The sequence below is a fragment of the Mus pahari genome, chromosome 9, assembly GCF_900095145.1.
Source record: "Mus pahari chromosome 9, PAHARI_EIJ_v1.1, whole genome shotgun sequence".
NCBI classification, from domain to species: domain Eukaryota; kingdom Metazoa; phylum Chordata; class Mammalia; order Rodentia; family Muridae; genus Mus; species Mus pahari.
In genome coordinates, this window is record NC_034598.1 from 46828721 (window position 1) to 46844911 (window position 16191).

The 16191-nt window shown below is 36.4% G+C and overlaps 1 protein-coding gene across 1 annotated transcript; it reads left to right on the forward strand.

The window, feature by feature from the left end:
- The first annotated feature begins 3187 nt into the window (after positions 1-3187).
- Positions 3188-4135, forward strand: LOC110327041 (olfactory receptor 12-like). Its single transcript, XM_021205729.1, has one exon. It carries the CDS (start codon positions 3188-3190, stop codon positions 4133-4135), a length of 948 nt encoding a protein of 315 aa, XP_021061388.1.
- The last annotated feature ends 12056 nt before the right edge of the window (positions 4136-16191 follow it).

Genomic DNA, 16191 nt, shown 5'->3' on the forward strand with positions numbered 1-16191 from the left:
GCTAAAATAAAAAAGTCAGGTGACAGCAGATGCTGGCGAGGATGTGGAGAAAGAGGAACATTCCTCCATTGCTTGTGGGATTGCAAGCTGGTACAACCACTCTGGAAATCAGTCTGGTGGTTCCTCAGAAAACTGGACATAGTAGTACCTGAGCATACAACCCCAGGCATATACTCAAAAGATGCTCCATGATGTAACAAGGACACATGTTCCACTATGTTCATAGCAGCCTTCTTTAAATAGCCAGGATCTGGAAAGAACCAGATGTCCTTCAACAGAGGAATGGATACAGAAAATGTGGTGCATTTCCATGATGATTTAAGTTGTTTTAGGAAGTTAGGGTAGTAGGATATATGTGAATATATTTTTTTCTCATTTTATTTTTATTACTAATTATTTTAGGTCAGCCCTTATTTTTACAAATTGATAGTAATCCAAAAATTACCTGTAATTTAAATACACAATATTTTATATTTAATTATTTGGACTTCATAACACAAAAGCCTCTTCACATATTCCATATTAAGATCCAATACTATACATATTTTCATGTGATCCTAAGTAGCCTTTCAAGGCTGAGAAAAGTTACTTACATATAGTGGACATCACAAAAGGAAATCATAAAAACAATGAAGGAATACATCTTAATGGGATTTGGTCTATTTTTTTATATTAAGCATCAGTATTACATAAGTGTTTATCCAGTGAGCAATATTACAAATATGTGATCCACTTCTTAGCTTTAAATGACATCAGAAGTAAGAGAAATGAGTTAGTTTTATTACTGTTTCTGTTGAGTAATGGCAGGGAATCCTAGAAGCTGTAGTTGTGAAATGATTTTTCAAAGATTTTTCATAATTAATGATTAATTTTGAGTGAGGAAATATTTGTTCCCTTGGAAGCACTGCAGCCTACTTTATCTCTGAACTTCTTCATAGACTGAAACTATAAGAGCCAGTAGGAATCAGAAAATGAAGATATCCTACCCTAAACTCATCTCACAGGNAGACATNTCACAATTTCAGACTAATTAGTACTAAGGTGCTACCCAGGAAAAAGTATTAAATAGAAAAGCAAAACAACTTCCCAGGTGATTCTACTGAGTCAGAAAGTGTAGCAAACACTGACCTAATTGACCTCTGGGGCTTATTTTATTTTAAGTAGAAATATATGTGTATATAATACAACTTTTTGATTTTCTTTCCTTATTTGATAGTATTATGCAGCTAGATTAAAGGACTTCAGTTGTAGGAGGTACGTTCATTTTCACATTTACACAATATAAAAAAGACATTTCTTGAAGTTTGAATTGAAGACCGAGTGAAGGAATTTCTTCTGAGGCTAGTGTGGTGAGGGCATGTGACAGGAGGAAACAAGCAGGTGTGGTTGGTTCATGTGGTTTGGTACTTGAAGAATCTATATGAAGGATAAATAATTTTTGTCAGTTATACTTTTCCTAATATGACTTTAAAAAGCCAATTAACTTTTAAAGTTCTTTAGTAAGTTTTTTTATGTAGCCTGATTTTAGTAGTTGGGTATTTGAATTTCAAATGTATATAAAAAAGATGTCTTTTTTTCTGTATATCTTACTAATTATTTTTCTGTAGATCTTATTTATTTAATATTTCCTATTTTCCATGCGATAGACATTTTACTTAACTTTTATCCTTATGACAACCTATTGGGTCAATTTTCTATTGCACAGGTTACTGTTAATTAAATACATATATGATATTTAGCCCAGTTCCCTAGATGACTCAGCCAGTGGCAGAAAGAGCAAGGGTTAGAACCAAAATTTATATGAATCAAAGCATCATAATTTTATGGACAAATTCTTTTGTTCTTCAAAGAAAAAAAGTCATAAGCTAAGCCACTTTCGCGTCTCTCTCTCTCTCTGTTTTACTTTTAATTGCATGGGATTTTGAAATTAAAATATACAAGTTCAAAGGTTCATTGAGTTCCTCAAAGAAAAAAGCCTGATTTTGTATATCTGAAATTAAATGTTAGTTAGTTCCCTAAGATTATATTATAAAATCTATTTTTCTATTTAGTTTTAACTTTTTAGGTATTTTAGTCATTAATTTTTTATTTGTGTACTTTTTGACATTTGATAGTACCTGTAAATATTTACTAAAGAAGTACATGAGAGTCTGTGAAATTCAGACTCTGATTTTTTTATTTCATGCTTTGTGAATATTTACAGAGAAAAATATTTCTTTTGGGGGAAATTAATTTTATTTATCAGCAATGACATTTTTACATAAGCAAATAATGTGTATATCTAAAATAGCAAGAGAAAAGAGATGCTGGAGCTTGGCTGCCCCAAAAGAAGTCATGGTGGCATTCGTAGATAAGTAGTAATGATGCAGAAAACGGGAGTTAACAGTAAAAGCCTCATGCAGGGGACACAAGGCTAAGTTTTCCTGTGGATGACGTTCTTCCAGGCAGGTATTTCACCTTGTGATACTGCAACCCCCTGTGTCCTAAGGTCTTTACATACACATGACATGTTCTTTATTTGTTTTAATTTTGAAATTATAATATAATTAAATAATTTCCATTTCTTTTTCCCTCTTCCAAAATATTGCAGATATCCTTCCTTGCTGTCTTTCAAATTTAGTTTTTTCCCTTCATTAATCATTTTTTCTTTTGTTTTGTTTTTTTCGAGACAGGGTTTCTCTGTATAGCCCTGGCTGTACTGGAACTCACTTTGTAGACCAGAAGAACAAAATTAACTGCATTTTTTGGTGTGGATTTATACGCAATTTCTCATTTCTAAATTTCAAAGGATTACATGTGTATGTGTTTAAGCATTTGACTACTATTACATTTTTAATATGTTTGGGTCACTACAAATGCTACTTCTTTATGAAGTGTTTCATGTAATTCTCTCAATAATCTCATACAGCAGGTATTAGAAACTCCCATTGGACAGAGATGGATTTTGATGTACTGAAAGTTTGGAAAGCACCTCAAACTTTCTTAGGTGTCTACCACTCACATGCTTCTCTTTATATAGGGGCTTATTATCTTAGAGCTAATGCATGGCTTAATTTTTGGCAGTACATTGACTAAGCCAAGTAAAAAACTGAAAATGCATCAATTTACATTAGCAGTCCTCCCCTGAATAGTAACCACAAGTTGACAACACTCCTCTGTGATCTATTTTTTCAGATAGGTCTCAGTTATGAAACTGGAGCATAACAGGAACTATACTGAGCTGACAGACTTTATTCTGCTGGGATTCTGNACATCTCCAGAAGCACGTGTTCCCTTGTTCTTACTGTTCTTGTTTATCTATCTGGTCATTGTATTGGGAAACATCAGCATGTTAACTGTCATTAAAATAGACTCCAGACTTCATACACCAATGTATTTCTTTCTCCAAAATTTATCCTTTTTAGATCTCTGCTATTCCACAGTCATTGCACCCAAAACTCTAGCTACTATTTTCTCCAAGGAAAAGAAAATTTCATATAATGAATGTGCAACACAGTTCTTTTTCTTTGCTCTTTTTGTTGGAACAGAAGGTTTCTTTTTGGCAGTGATGGCTTATGATCGCTTCTCAGCCATTTGCTCGCCCTTTCTGTACACAGTCCATATGTCTCAGCCAGCTTGTATTCGTTTGGTGGCTGGCTCCTATATCTGTGGGTGCATCAACTCCATGATACAAACAGGATTCACCTTCAGCTTGCGTTTCTGTGGAGAAAACAAGCTGGACCACTTTTTCTGTGATGTCCCAGCTCTGATCAAGATNTCNTGTGTTGACACTTTTGTGAATGAGATTGTGTTGTTTATTCTCTCTGCTTTCATCATCATCTCCACCATCACTATCATTCTGGTTTCCTATGCCTACATCATTTCCACTGTCCTGAAGATCCCCTCCACCCATGGTAGGAGTAAGACCTTCTCTACCTGTGGCTCTCACATAGCAGTGGTGAGTTTATTCTATGGAACTGTGTTCTTCATGTATGCCCAGCCTGGGTCCATCTCCTCCCCAGAGAAAAGCAAGATTGTAGCTGTTTTCTACACACTTATCATCCCAATGCTGAATCCTCTGATTTATAGCTTAAGGAATACAGAGGTAAAAAGTGCTTTGAAGAAGACATTGCTGAGGAAAATACCCTGGCACTGACTTTCAGTTTCCTTCAAACTGCAAAATCAACTAAAAGCAACATTATCAGTTATTTATGGAATAGTTCAATCAAAGGCAACTCAGTGTTTTGGATGTTAAATTTAATTTTTAGTGATATATTAATTTTTAGTGATATGTATATATATATAAAAGTAAAAATCCATGTACATTTTCATTATTTCTTCTATGTAACCATAATGTCGTAGCTGGGTATTACAATTGTAAAAAATACAGTTAAATTCATTGCTCCCAAATTAAATATACATTGAATTGCTTAAAAACTTTCTTGCCATATTTGTCCTAATAAATTTTGATGGTCAGCATCATGAATGGTTGACTAATTAGTTCATATATATATTCCTCGTTTCAAATTTTATATCTAAATTAAAATTATGCATTTTGCTTCTAATTTGAAAAATTACTTTCATGATATTACAGAAAACATTTTGTTTTAATAATCTGAGTATTTCAATGACTGCAGATATGCATACCTTCCAATTATGTCTTAACAGTTTTGTTTTGGACATGCCAGTGATTTTACTGTAAAGTATACTTTGAGTTTAATATCCATTTTAAAATATCTTATGATGATGTGCAAGTTATTACATATCTTTTTTGGTTTTATTTTGCTCTAGTTTATTCAAAATATAATACCTCTAAAATGAATGCTTATATTATATATATGAATAATAACTGTATACAAATATTCATGGTCTATAATTGTTTTATTTTCCTAAGTTCTTTTGACTGTGTTAATTTTCTTTTTGTGAATTTAAATATTTATTTAAATAAACAATGTTACTTTTGTTTTATTAAAAATGTTAAAGAGCTGTACAGTCATTAATATAAATGCATGTTTCTTTGTTTATGTGTATTCGTTCTGTAGTGTGTAGTGTTGCATTTACCATAGGGTTGTTTAAATTACTTTATTATTTCAGTATAGTTTATTTTCTTGGCACATCCCAGTTTTAACATTTTAATTTATTTCATTTTATCTTTTTACTCATTCACTTTACAGCTTGCTCACTGGCCTCCTTCCAGTAAGCCCCTCCCATAATCCTTCCCTCATTGCTCCTCCTCTTCTCTGATTGGGTGTTGGCCCCCTGGGTTTCTCCCAGTCCTGGCACTACAATTCTCTGCTAGAATAGGCACTTCCTTTCCCTCTGAGGCCAGGCAAGGCTGCCTAGCTAGTAGAAAGTATCCCACATACAGGCAACAGATTTTGGGATTACCCATGTTTCAGTTGTTCAGGACCCACAGGAGGTCAAGCTGCACATTTGCTATATATGAAGGGAGAGGCCTAAGTCCAGCCTTTTTTTCTTTTTTTTTCATTCTTTGGTTGGTGGTTCAGACTCTGAGAAACCTAAGGGTCTGGGTTAGTTGACTGTTGTTCTTCCTGTGGAGTTCCTATCCACTTCAGGGCCACAATCCTTCCTTGTATTCTTTTGTAAGCACCCCTAAGTTCTTACTGTTTGGCTGTGGAAACCTGTATCTGAGTCAGCTGCTGGGTTGAGTCTCTCAGAGGACAACATGCGTCTGTGTGCAAGCATAACAGAGGTTTAGGGATTGGTGCTTGCCCATGGGATGGGTCTCAAGTTGGGCCAGTTATTGGTTGGTCATTCTCTCAGTCTCTGCTCTCTCCCCATGCCTGTGTTACTTGTAGAAAGGATAAATTTTGGGTTTAAAATTATGGGGGTAGGTTGGTGTCTCTATTGCTCCATTGGAGTTTCTGTCTGGCTACTGGAGATGGCCTCTTTACATTCCATATCCCCAGTGTTGTAAGTCACAGCTAAGGTCACCCCTGTTGATTCTTGGGTGCTTCCCTTATCCCAGGAGTCTTTCTCCCTAGAGATGCCCCCTCACCTCCTTATCCCTGTCAGTTGCAGATTTTCTTTTATTTTCATGGTCATCTAGCCATCTCTCCTGCCATTCCCCATACCTGATCCTGAATCCCCCACTCCCTTCCCCATACTCCTTCCCCTCAGTTACCACCATTCATTTGCCACTTATGACTATTTTATTTCCCTTTCTGTGTAAGAGTCAAGATTTCTTGTTTGGACCTTCCTACTTGTTTAGTTGCTTTGTGTCTTTGTGGTGTAATATGGTACCTGTATTTTCTGGCTAATATCCGCGTATAAGAGGGTACATACCAGACTTTTTTTTTTTGGAACTCACTGGGTTACTTCATGATGATATTCTCAAGTTCTGTCCATTTGCCTGCAAAATTCATGATTTCTTGCTTTTTAATAGTTCAATAGTATTACATTGTGTAGATGCACTACAGTTTCTTTATCCATTTTTTCAACTGAGGAATATATAGGTTGTTTCCTAATTCTGGCTATTACAATAAAACTATTATGAACATTGTGGGAAGCAAGTGAGACCACCGTGATCCCTGTTTAACCTGAGCCTGCACACTTAGACAATCCTGTACTGCCTGGCTGCTGAGTCACTGGACTATCACCGTGCACCCTGGCTGAACTCTGACCAGATCCAGGAGAGGGAGGAGGAATTAGGTAAGAGGACTGAAAACAGGATGTGACCTGGGGGGGAAGGAGAATGCTGTGGGAAAAAGCTGTAAACAGTTCAGTTGGAGAAAGCAGTTGGAGAAAGCAGTTGAAGAAAGCAGTTGGAGTTAGTTAGAGCCAGGAGAGGGTTAAAGAAAGCTGTTTGTGAGAGGGAGAGGAAAAAGCTGCTCAGAGAGATAAAGAAGAAATCTGTTTGGAACCTTCCTTGGCATTTGTCTCATTTCCCCCCCCCCCCCCGTCTCTGCCGGTCGGAGTTCGGGGCTTTGCAACAGAACATAGTTGAGCAAGTGTTTTTTTGAGGTGCAGAATCTTTTAGTATATGCCCAGGAGTGATATAGCTGGGCCTTGATGTAGAACTATTTCAAATTTTCTGAGAAAACTCCAAATTGATTTCCAAAGTGGTTATACAAGTTTGCACACCCAGCAGCAGTTGAGGAGTGTTCTCCTGCCAAGGAAAATGTGGTATATCTACACAATGGATTACTATTTAGCTATTAAAATCAAGCCATCATGAATTTTACAGACAGATTGATGAAACTTGAGAATATCATCTTGAGTGAGGTAACCCAGTCCCCAAAAGGCATTCATGCTATGTACTCAGTAGGTATTAGCCAGAAAATACAGGTACCGTGTTGCACTTCACAGACCCAAAACAGCTAAACAAGAAGGTAGATACAAGTAAGGATGATTGAATCTCACTCAGAAGGGGAAATAAAAGAGTCCCCAGAGGCAGATGGAGGGATGGAAATGGGTAGAAGAGAGAATGGGGAGGGGAATAGAGGGTGAAGGTTCAGGTGTGAGGATGTACAGGAGGGATGACCAGATGACCATGATAATGAATGGAAATCTGCAACTGATGGGGGTGGAGAGGTAGGGGAATCTGCATAAAGACACAGGGAGCTGGGATAAGGGAAGCTCACAAGAGTCAATGGGGGATGTCCTTAGCTGTGACTCACAGTACTGGTGAAGTGGAACCTAAAAAGACCACCTCTTGTAGCCAGGCAGGAACCTCAATGGTGGAATAGGGATACCAACCTACCCACAAAATTTTCAACCCCAAATTATCCTGTCTACAAGAAATATATGGGGAACTGAACAGAGACTAAGGGAATGGGCAATCAATAACTGGCTCAACTTGAGACCCATCCTATGAGCAAGCACCAATCCCTGATACTATTAATGATACCACTTATGCTTGCAGACAGGAGTCTAGGAGGGCTGTCCTTTGAGAGGCTCCACCCAGCAGTTGACTCGAACACATACAGAGACCCACAGTCAAACAATGATTGGAGCTTGGGAACTCATATAGAAGAACAGGAGGAAGGATTTGACCTCTAAGGGGATAGGAACTTCACAGGAAGACCAGCAGAGTCAACTAACCTGGACCCTTAAGGCTCTTGAAGACTGAACTACCAAACAAAGAACATATATGGGCTGGACCTAGGCCTCTTCACATGTATTTAACAGATGGGCATCTTGGTCTTCATGTGGGTCTTGAACAACTGGATCCAGGGCTATCCCAAAAGCTAGTACCTGTACGTGGGAAATGTTATTCTAGCTGGTCTGCCTTGTTTGGCCTCAGTGAAAAAGTATGTGCCTAGTGTCACAGACTTGATGTGCAAGGGTGGCAGAGAAAGGTAGGGGATTAGCGGGAAGAATTGTGGAAGTGGGTGACCAGGAGGGAGCTTGTGTACAGGATATAAAGTGAATAATTAAAAAAAAAGGGTCAAGATAGAAATAAACAAAGAAATTAAAGACTCTCTAGAATTGAATGATGATGAATATACAAAATACCCAAACTTGTAAAACACAATGAAAGCAGTTCTAAAGAAAAGTTCATATCACTTAATTTAAAAGAGGTCCCATATGGTAATTTAACAGCACATCTGAAAGCTCTAGATCAAATAAAAGGAATTGCACCCAAAGGGACTAGAGTGCAAGAAAATAATCACACTAAAGACTACAATCAATAAAATAAAATAAAATAAAATAAAACAAAATAGAAAGTATCAATAAAACAAAGATTTTTTTTTTTTAGTAAAACCATAAGATTAACCAATTTTAATCCAAATTAAGAAAGAGAGAGAGAGAGGTTATCCACATTTTAGAAATGTAGAAAATTAGAAACGAAAAGGAGGGCATAAGAACAGATATCAGGGTAATCCAGAGAACCATCAGTGCCTATTTTAAAAATTAGTACTCCAACAAATTGGAAAATCTAAAAGAAATGGATAATTTTCTTGATACATTCCATATAACAAACTGAAAGAAAACACCACATGATCATCCCATTATATACAGAAAAGGTCTTTGACAAAGTCCAACAACCTTTCATGATAGAAGTCCATGTGGTATAGCTGGATCTTGAAGTAGATTGACTCCTGTATTCTTGAAAAATCTCCACATTTTTATTGGTAATATTTTGTTAGATATTTTCTTTATTTACATTTCAAATATTATCCCTTTTCCTGGTTTCCCCTCTGACAACACCCTCCCCCCACCCCTGCAACTCACCAACCCACCCACTCCTGCTTCCTGGTACTGGCATTCCCCTATACTGGGACATCAATCCTTCACAGGACCAAGGACCTCTCCTCCCACTGATGACCAACAAGACCATCCTCTGCTACATATGCGGCTGGAGGCATGGGTCCCTCCACATGTACTCTTTGGTTGGTGGTTTAGTCCCTGGGAGCTCTGGGGGTACTGGTTGGTTCATATTGTTCTTCTTCCTAGGGGGTTGCAAACCCCTTCAGCTCCTTGGGTCCTTTCTCTAGCTCCTCCATTGAGCTGTCCCTGTATTCAGTCTAATGGTTGAACATCTGTATTAAGTAATAAAAGAATTATAAGAAAAATTACAGCATGAGTTTATGTGATAGGAGACAATGAAAATCTAGTGTCACTTTTGTGATAGTTCCACAAAAGACAGAAGTCGTATATCTGCCCATCAGGGCATTTTAGGAAAATCCAAACTCATCAACATTCTTTAAAATAGGTAGTCAACAATGTTGTCATTGTTGTATTAAAAACACTGAGAAGCCATTTCCAAATGAAAGAATCTGAGAAGACATGATATTGGGATTCAATGTCTATTTCTGATATAGATCCTTTAAAAAAATTGATGGAAAAAATGATGTGACTTAAATAAAGTGTCAGATTAGATGGAATAACATTAATTTTAATGGTTACATATCTAGTTCTTGAACAAAATGAGTTTGAGCTCAGTCTACCCACATATAGGAAAATATTTTCTTTATAAATTTATAATTTGAACAAAATGGATAAATAGAAAATTTAAAAATTAAAACAAAATTAGACATATCACAAATGCATAAAGCATACATAGATAGTAGTCTGTTAAAAACACTAAAATATATAATAAAACATTTAAAATGGGCTGAATTTCACATACCACTAAGCCTGGTGACCTGAGTTCAACCCACTGGTGAAAGGATAAAATGGACTTCCAAAATGTCTCCCCTGGAATGTGCACTCATATGCATACACATACAAGCATACCCTTAAATTATGTTCAACCAACATAATTTTATTGATACCCCTATTCTCCTCAATCTGCATATTGTAATATTATTTACCCTTTATTTTTCCTCTGTTCAATTCTTTTGTAGTGGTTTGAACAGGTTTTCCTCCCCCACCCCAATAGACTCATGCCTGCCTGAATGTTGTTATGTTTCCTACCATGACAATAAACTTATGAAACTGTTATCCAGTCCCAACTAAATGTTTTTCTTTATAAGAGTTGCTGTTGTGATTCTCTTGATAGCAGTGGAACCCTAACTAAGATAGAAGTATGTACTAGGGACTGAGGTTTTGCTGTGATAAGCCTGACCATTCCTTTGCTTGGAGGAATGAAGATTTGGGGAATTTGGGTTAGGAAAACATTGAAATGCTTTATCTCTGCTTAATAGGCCATACTAGTAAAAACATGGGAGACAATGATGCTGTGGGTGAGTTGAACTATTAGGGCCTGCTCAACAGACTTCAGAGGAGTAGACTTTTAATATGTTGCCTAGAGAACATTCTTGTGAGATTTTAGTAAAGAATGCGGCTGATTTTAGCTTTTGTGCAAAGATATTGCCTAAGGCTAAAGTGAAGAGATTTAGATTAATTACATTACCAAAGGAAAATTTCAAAACAGCCTAGTATAGACTTTATTGTATAGTTACTACTGTTCACTTTTATGTAGTGCATTTTGATGAAAAGGAGTAAGATGAGCAAGAAAAAAATACAAAATGTATATATAGATCAGAGAATATGGGTACCAAAAAGTGGATGGAGGATCTAAATGTTAAGAAATGAAATAAATGGAGAGGTGACCTCAGGGGAAGACTCCACCTACCTAACTTTGAGAAAGAAATTCCATCTTGTGAAAAGGAATTTAAAGACAGCTTTGGTCCAGGCATAGTGGACTTTTATCCCTAGCACTCTGGAGATAAAGTCATGCAGATCTCTGAGTTCAAGGTCAGCATGCTCTACAGAGCAAGTTCCAAGACACCCATGCTTAAGTGAAGGAAATCATGGAAAACAGAAAACTGGTGAAGATGTAATTGAACAAGGGGGCCGTGTTTCAATCACTGCAAGCAACAGAACCTGGCAACTTCAGTCATGCGGTTCTGGCATTAGAGACAAGGATAGAATAAAAGGGGTTATGGAGTCTCTCTATATGTCTTAGAAAAGTCACTGAGGCCAGCTGTGTAGCAGAGCTGTCTGTGCCTGGAGACCTAGAGAGGTCATGGTATGAAGCTGTGACATTGAAGTTGCCTGGAGACCCCAAAATATTGGAGATGCCAGAGTTGTGGGATAACTGTCAAGAAAGGAGAGAAAGGGAGAGAGAGAGAGAGAGAGAGAGAGAGAGAGAGAGAGAGAGAGAGAGAGAGAGAGAGAGAGAGAGAGAGAGAGAGAGAGAGAGAGAGAATGAATGTGGAGTTGGAGAGATGGAGATCTGGAAAGCATTTTGTCAATAGACATGGAGATTCAGTTTGGAGTTTGTCCAGCTGCTGTTCAGTCTTGCTTTGGTCCAGTATTTCCTCACCATATTCCCTTTTGGGATGGTAATGAATATCCTATATGTTATACCACTGTATGTTAGAAGTATGTGATCTGCTTTTTCATTTTGATTTTACAGGGAATTAGAGTTAAAAGATTGCATGAATCTCAGAAAATTATTTGAGGTTTGGACTTTTACATTTGAAGTTAGACTGAATGCATTTGTACATTATGGTATAGCTACAAGCCTATGGGGGCCAGGGATTGGAATGTGGGGGATTTGAATAGATATGGTCCCCCACAGTCTTATGTGTTTGAATGCTTGGCTCATAAGGAGTGGCACTATTAAAAAGCATGGCTTTGCTGAATTAGGTGTGACCTTATTGGAAGAATGTATCACTGTGAGGAGGGACTTTTAGGTCTTCTATGTTCAAGCTATGTCCAGTGAGCCAATGTCCTTCTGCTGCTTGCAGATCAAGATGTAGAGCTCTTAGTTCCTTCTCCAGCACTATGCCTGCCTGCATACTGCCATATTTTCTGCCATGATAATAAATAATTAAACAGATAAAACTGCAAGCCAACTCAATTAAATGTATTTCTTTGTAAGAGTTGCTGTGGTCATGTTGTCTCTTCACAGGAATGAAATCCTAACAAAGACACCCTTCTATGTACCTCTTTTCTCTCTCAAATTCATGGACTGTTTCTCTTTAATTGGTGTGACACACACACACACACACACACACACACATGCATACACATACATACCTAATTTGGAAATCCAAACATAACTCTCTTCTATTGTTACCATTGTTTTTTCATTCATTGTGTTTATACATCTATTTCTAATTAAGTATGAAGTCTTAAAACAAGAGATGAAGTCTTTCTCAATATGGTATGTTCAAGCCAATTCTGCATTGATGATTTACAATACAGTGATTCTCTATAGATATTTAACCTAATACTCTGTTTTTATAGTTAGCCGTGCTATAGTAATCTGTGTGTGACATAAACATAGAGTTCTTCATATTTTTTAAAATAAGAACTTCTTAAAGTACAAAGTAATGAACACATTTTTAAACCCATCAAAGTTTCAAATGTCCAGCTGCAATGTAATAATCTGTTTGCTCAGTTCTATGATTTTCTATAACCCTGTCCACATTTTAAACTTAAGAATTTATTAAATTGATGGGGATATTTCTGATTGCCTTTCTTTTGAGGAGAATTTCATCTTAGTGTTGAGACTGCCTCTTCTCCCTTTAATCCCTTTAAGATTTTTTTCTCCTAAAATATGGGAGATTTCTGAAGTAATTTATTCAATATAAATTTGCACTTTCAATGGAGTGAACACTAGAAACAATGAAAAAACGTACAGAAACTCTTCTATCATTGCCATTAATTATTTACATCCACTGAGACTATTTTTTACAAATGTCTCTAATTAAATAAAAACTCTTTCTCAATATAGTATGTTCAAGCCAATTTTATATTGCTGGTTTACAAACAGAGTGATTCCCTATGGATGATTTACCTAATACTCCACTTCTATACTTAGGTGCATTAGTTAGTGAGTCCCAAAAGGTAAATTTGTGACTTTGAGAAGGTTAATGTGAGCTGGGATTTTGCTTGTTTCTAGGTACAATTTAGTTATCAGGAAGATAATTTTCCAAATGTAATAAACTGATCTACTTTGTCACAATTAGTTATTAATTGTAGCAGGGCAACTAGATGATGCTCAAAAGGTGGAGTGAAACTTTTGTATTCTTCTGTGAATTACCTTCAGTTAAGTCTGTGTAAAATATCTCAACAATTTAATCAGTCTCAGAGGGAATTATTAAAAAGAGAATTTAGCAAAGAACAAAATTGGAAGTTACCCAATGAAATCCCTGGATAGATGATTACAGAAAGAGTTTCTGTATGTGTAATGATCTGTATGTGGTACAGAAAGAGTTTCTGTAAGTGGCACATCTGTTAAGGGCTACAGAATCATAGAGAAATTTCTAAGTTTTCAGAGTTATATATACACACAAACACACACACACGAGAGAGAGAGAGAGAGAGAGAGAGAGAGAGAGAGAGAGAGAGAGAGATCTTGGGTGGATGCAAACAGTATACTATTTACCAAAGAGTTCATATGTTAAGCTTTTATCTTTAACATATAACTTTGATGTTTGCAACCATATTTGGATTCCTTCCATGGAGAAGTATACCTGCCTTTTGTATATATGTGTAGCCCTGACTGACTCTGAAGGCCTGCAAGGTCTTAGATATTGGCCTTAATCTGCCTCCCAAGTGCCATAGATTTATTATATATAATTTATATAATTAAACTATTATAAGTGAATCCTACTTGGATACTTCCTAAATCAATAATCAGTGAGTTGACAACATCGCAGCATCATAGTAGAGAATTTCTTATTTTTCAAAGTAGTTATTTTATTTTCAGTCAATTTATTTGGTTCTTTGTGAGGTTTTCTTTTTGATCAAAAAAAGTGTTTTTACTGAGTCCCTATGCTATTTTTAAGATCTATCATTTGTTTTCTTTAGAATTGGTCTAATTCTTGTGTGCATCCTTTAAATGAATGATGGTAATGACTTCAGTTTTCTTGGAAAATATTAAACTTTCATAATAGTTGTGGTTAAATCTTGTCTATTCTAGCCAAACATAACAACTCTGGCCACCCCTGTCACCTGACTCCACTAAAATATTTGACCTTCAACATGTAGTGACACTGATAACTTAACCTAATACTAATTTGTTCTTGTAGTTAAAAAATAAACAGTTTTTACACTACTATATTGGTCCTCCTTTTCAAAGGTAATGATATATACTACATGGACATTCTGGTTAGCAATATGGCTAAGGCAGAGACTGCTGTACTCTGAGCCAATTAAAATTATTGAAAATTCACACCAGTGATTTAAAAATGCTTTACAGTAAATAGTATTGGGTGGCAAAAGGTGAGACATGTATGAGATATATATTTAGTAATGTACATATGACAGTATGAAGGAGCTATTTTTAAGATTCTAAAGGACAGAATGAAGCAACTTGAGTAAACTTTAAATGATACAATATTGTAATGAAAATGCATTTATCACATTATATTGAAAGTTAAATCTCACAATAGTCATACTAGAATTTTTTTTTCATAAGAAATGTGTAGATATGGCATACAGTCAGCTACAGTCACAGTAATTGTGTCCACCAGATGGCACTGTTAAGTTTTTCAACTGCATGCCAATTACTTCACCCTTTATACAGTAAAGTAACTACTTTTATTATGCAATGAAAATAGAGGTAGGAAGAAAATTGCTCTCTTATAAGGCATTTATTTAGCAGTCAATATTTTGATTGTGTAAAATTCAAGAACTGTACAAGTTGGTGAAAGTTCATAGTTGTTTCATCTAGCAAAAACACTATCTAGAAACAGTGCTGCCAGTCCAACCACTAGTTATCAACAGCTATCTTCTGTTGCTCCTAAGTACTGGCTACTATATTTAGAAGCTGAGGAAAAAACATTTGTTTAATCTTGTATAGACATTACTTTAAAAATTCAAAAACTTTAAACATTTTTGGGAAGGGGCAGGGAAGAGAAGGATGATGGAGAGAATATGAGGAGAGACCACTAAAATAAAAGACCATTTGAAGGATATTGTAGAAACCTAATACTCTAGAAGCTTACTAAAATATGTACATATTATGAAGGTGATATAAATGAAATTTCCAGATGATGAGAGAGACAGAGTCCCAGCTGGACATCTCATCACCACATGAAGTCTCCAGTCTCAGGATTGGTTTACATCTAGCTGAACTGTCGGCCAAAGAGGTCCCATGGAAATTTCCAAATAACTCAAGCTGTTGCCCAAAATACTGGTTGCTTTCCACAAAATGACAATAAAGTCCTATATTTGAAGACAATACCTTCACAATTCATTGAAGAAGTTGACTTCAAAGAGAAGTCAAGCTGTATCTACATAAAACTTATGAGAGTAACTAACTAATATCTGATTTTATGGAAGGCTCACTCCACAGATGCAAACCATACCCAAACTGATTTTAGAGGCATATTCATGAGTTGGTTTGATTTTTTATGAGTCCTTTACTGAAAGAATTTGTTAATGGTAGTTTTGTGTTTGAGGGCAAAGTAGGTCTTAGAAGTGTGAAATCAGGGCTAGCAAGACTTCTCAGCTGGCCAAGTACTTGCCATATCAGCATGAGCCCCGAGTTTGGATCCTCAGTACCTATGTGAAAATCTGGGCACCTCAGTTTTTTGCTGTGATCCCAGAGATGGTGTACTTGGGGGTGATGTATGGAGACAGGAGGATTCTTGGTGCTTTTTGACATCTGGTATACTAGAACTAACAAGTCCCAGGTTCAGTGAGAGATCCTGTATCAAAAAACATACTGAGGGCTGGGTGTGGCCTGCTGCAACCATTCTTGCAGCACTACAATAAGAAACAATTGTCCTAATAAACATCTCCACAGTGATCAGTGATCGGTCTTTTTTTTTTTTTTTTTTT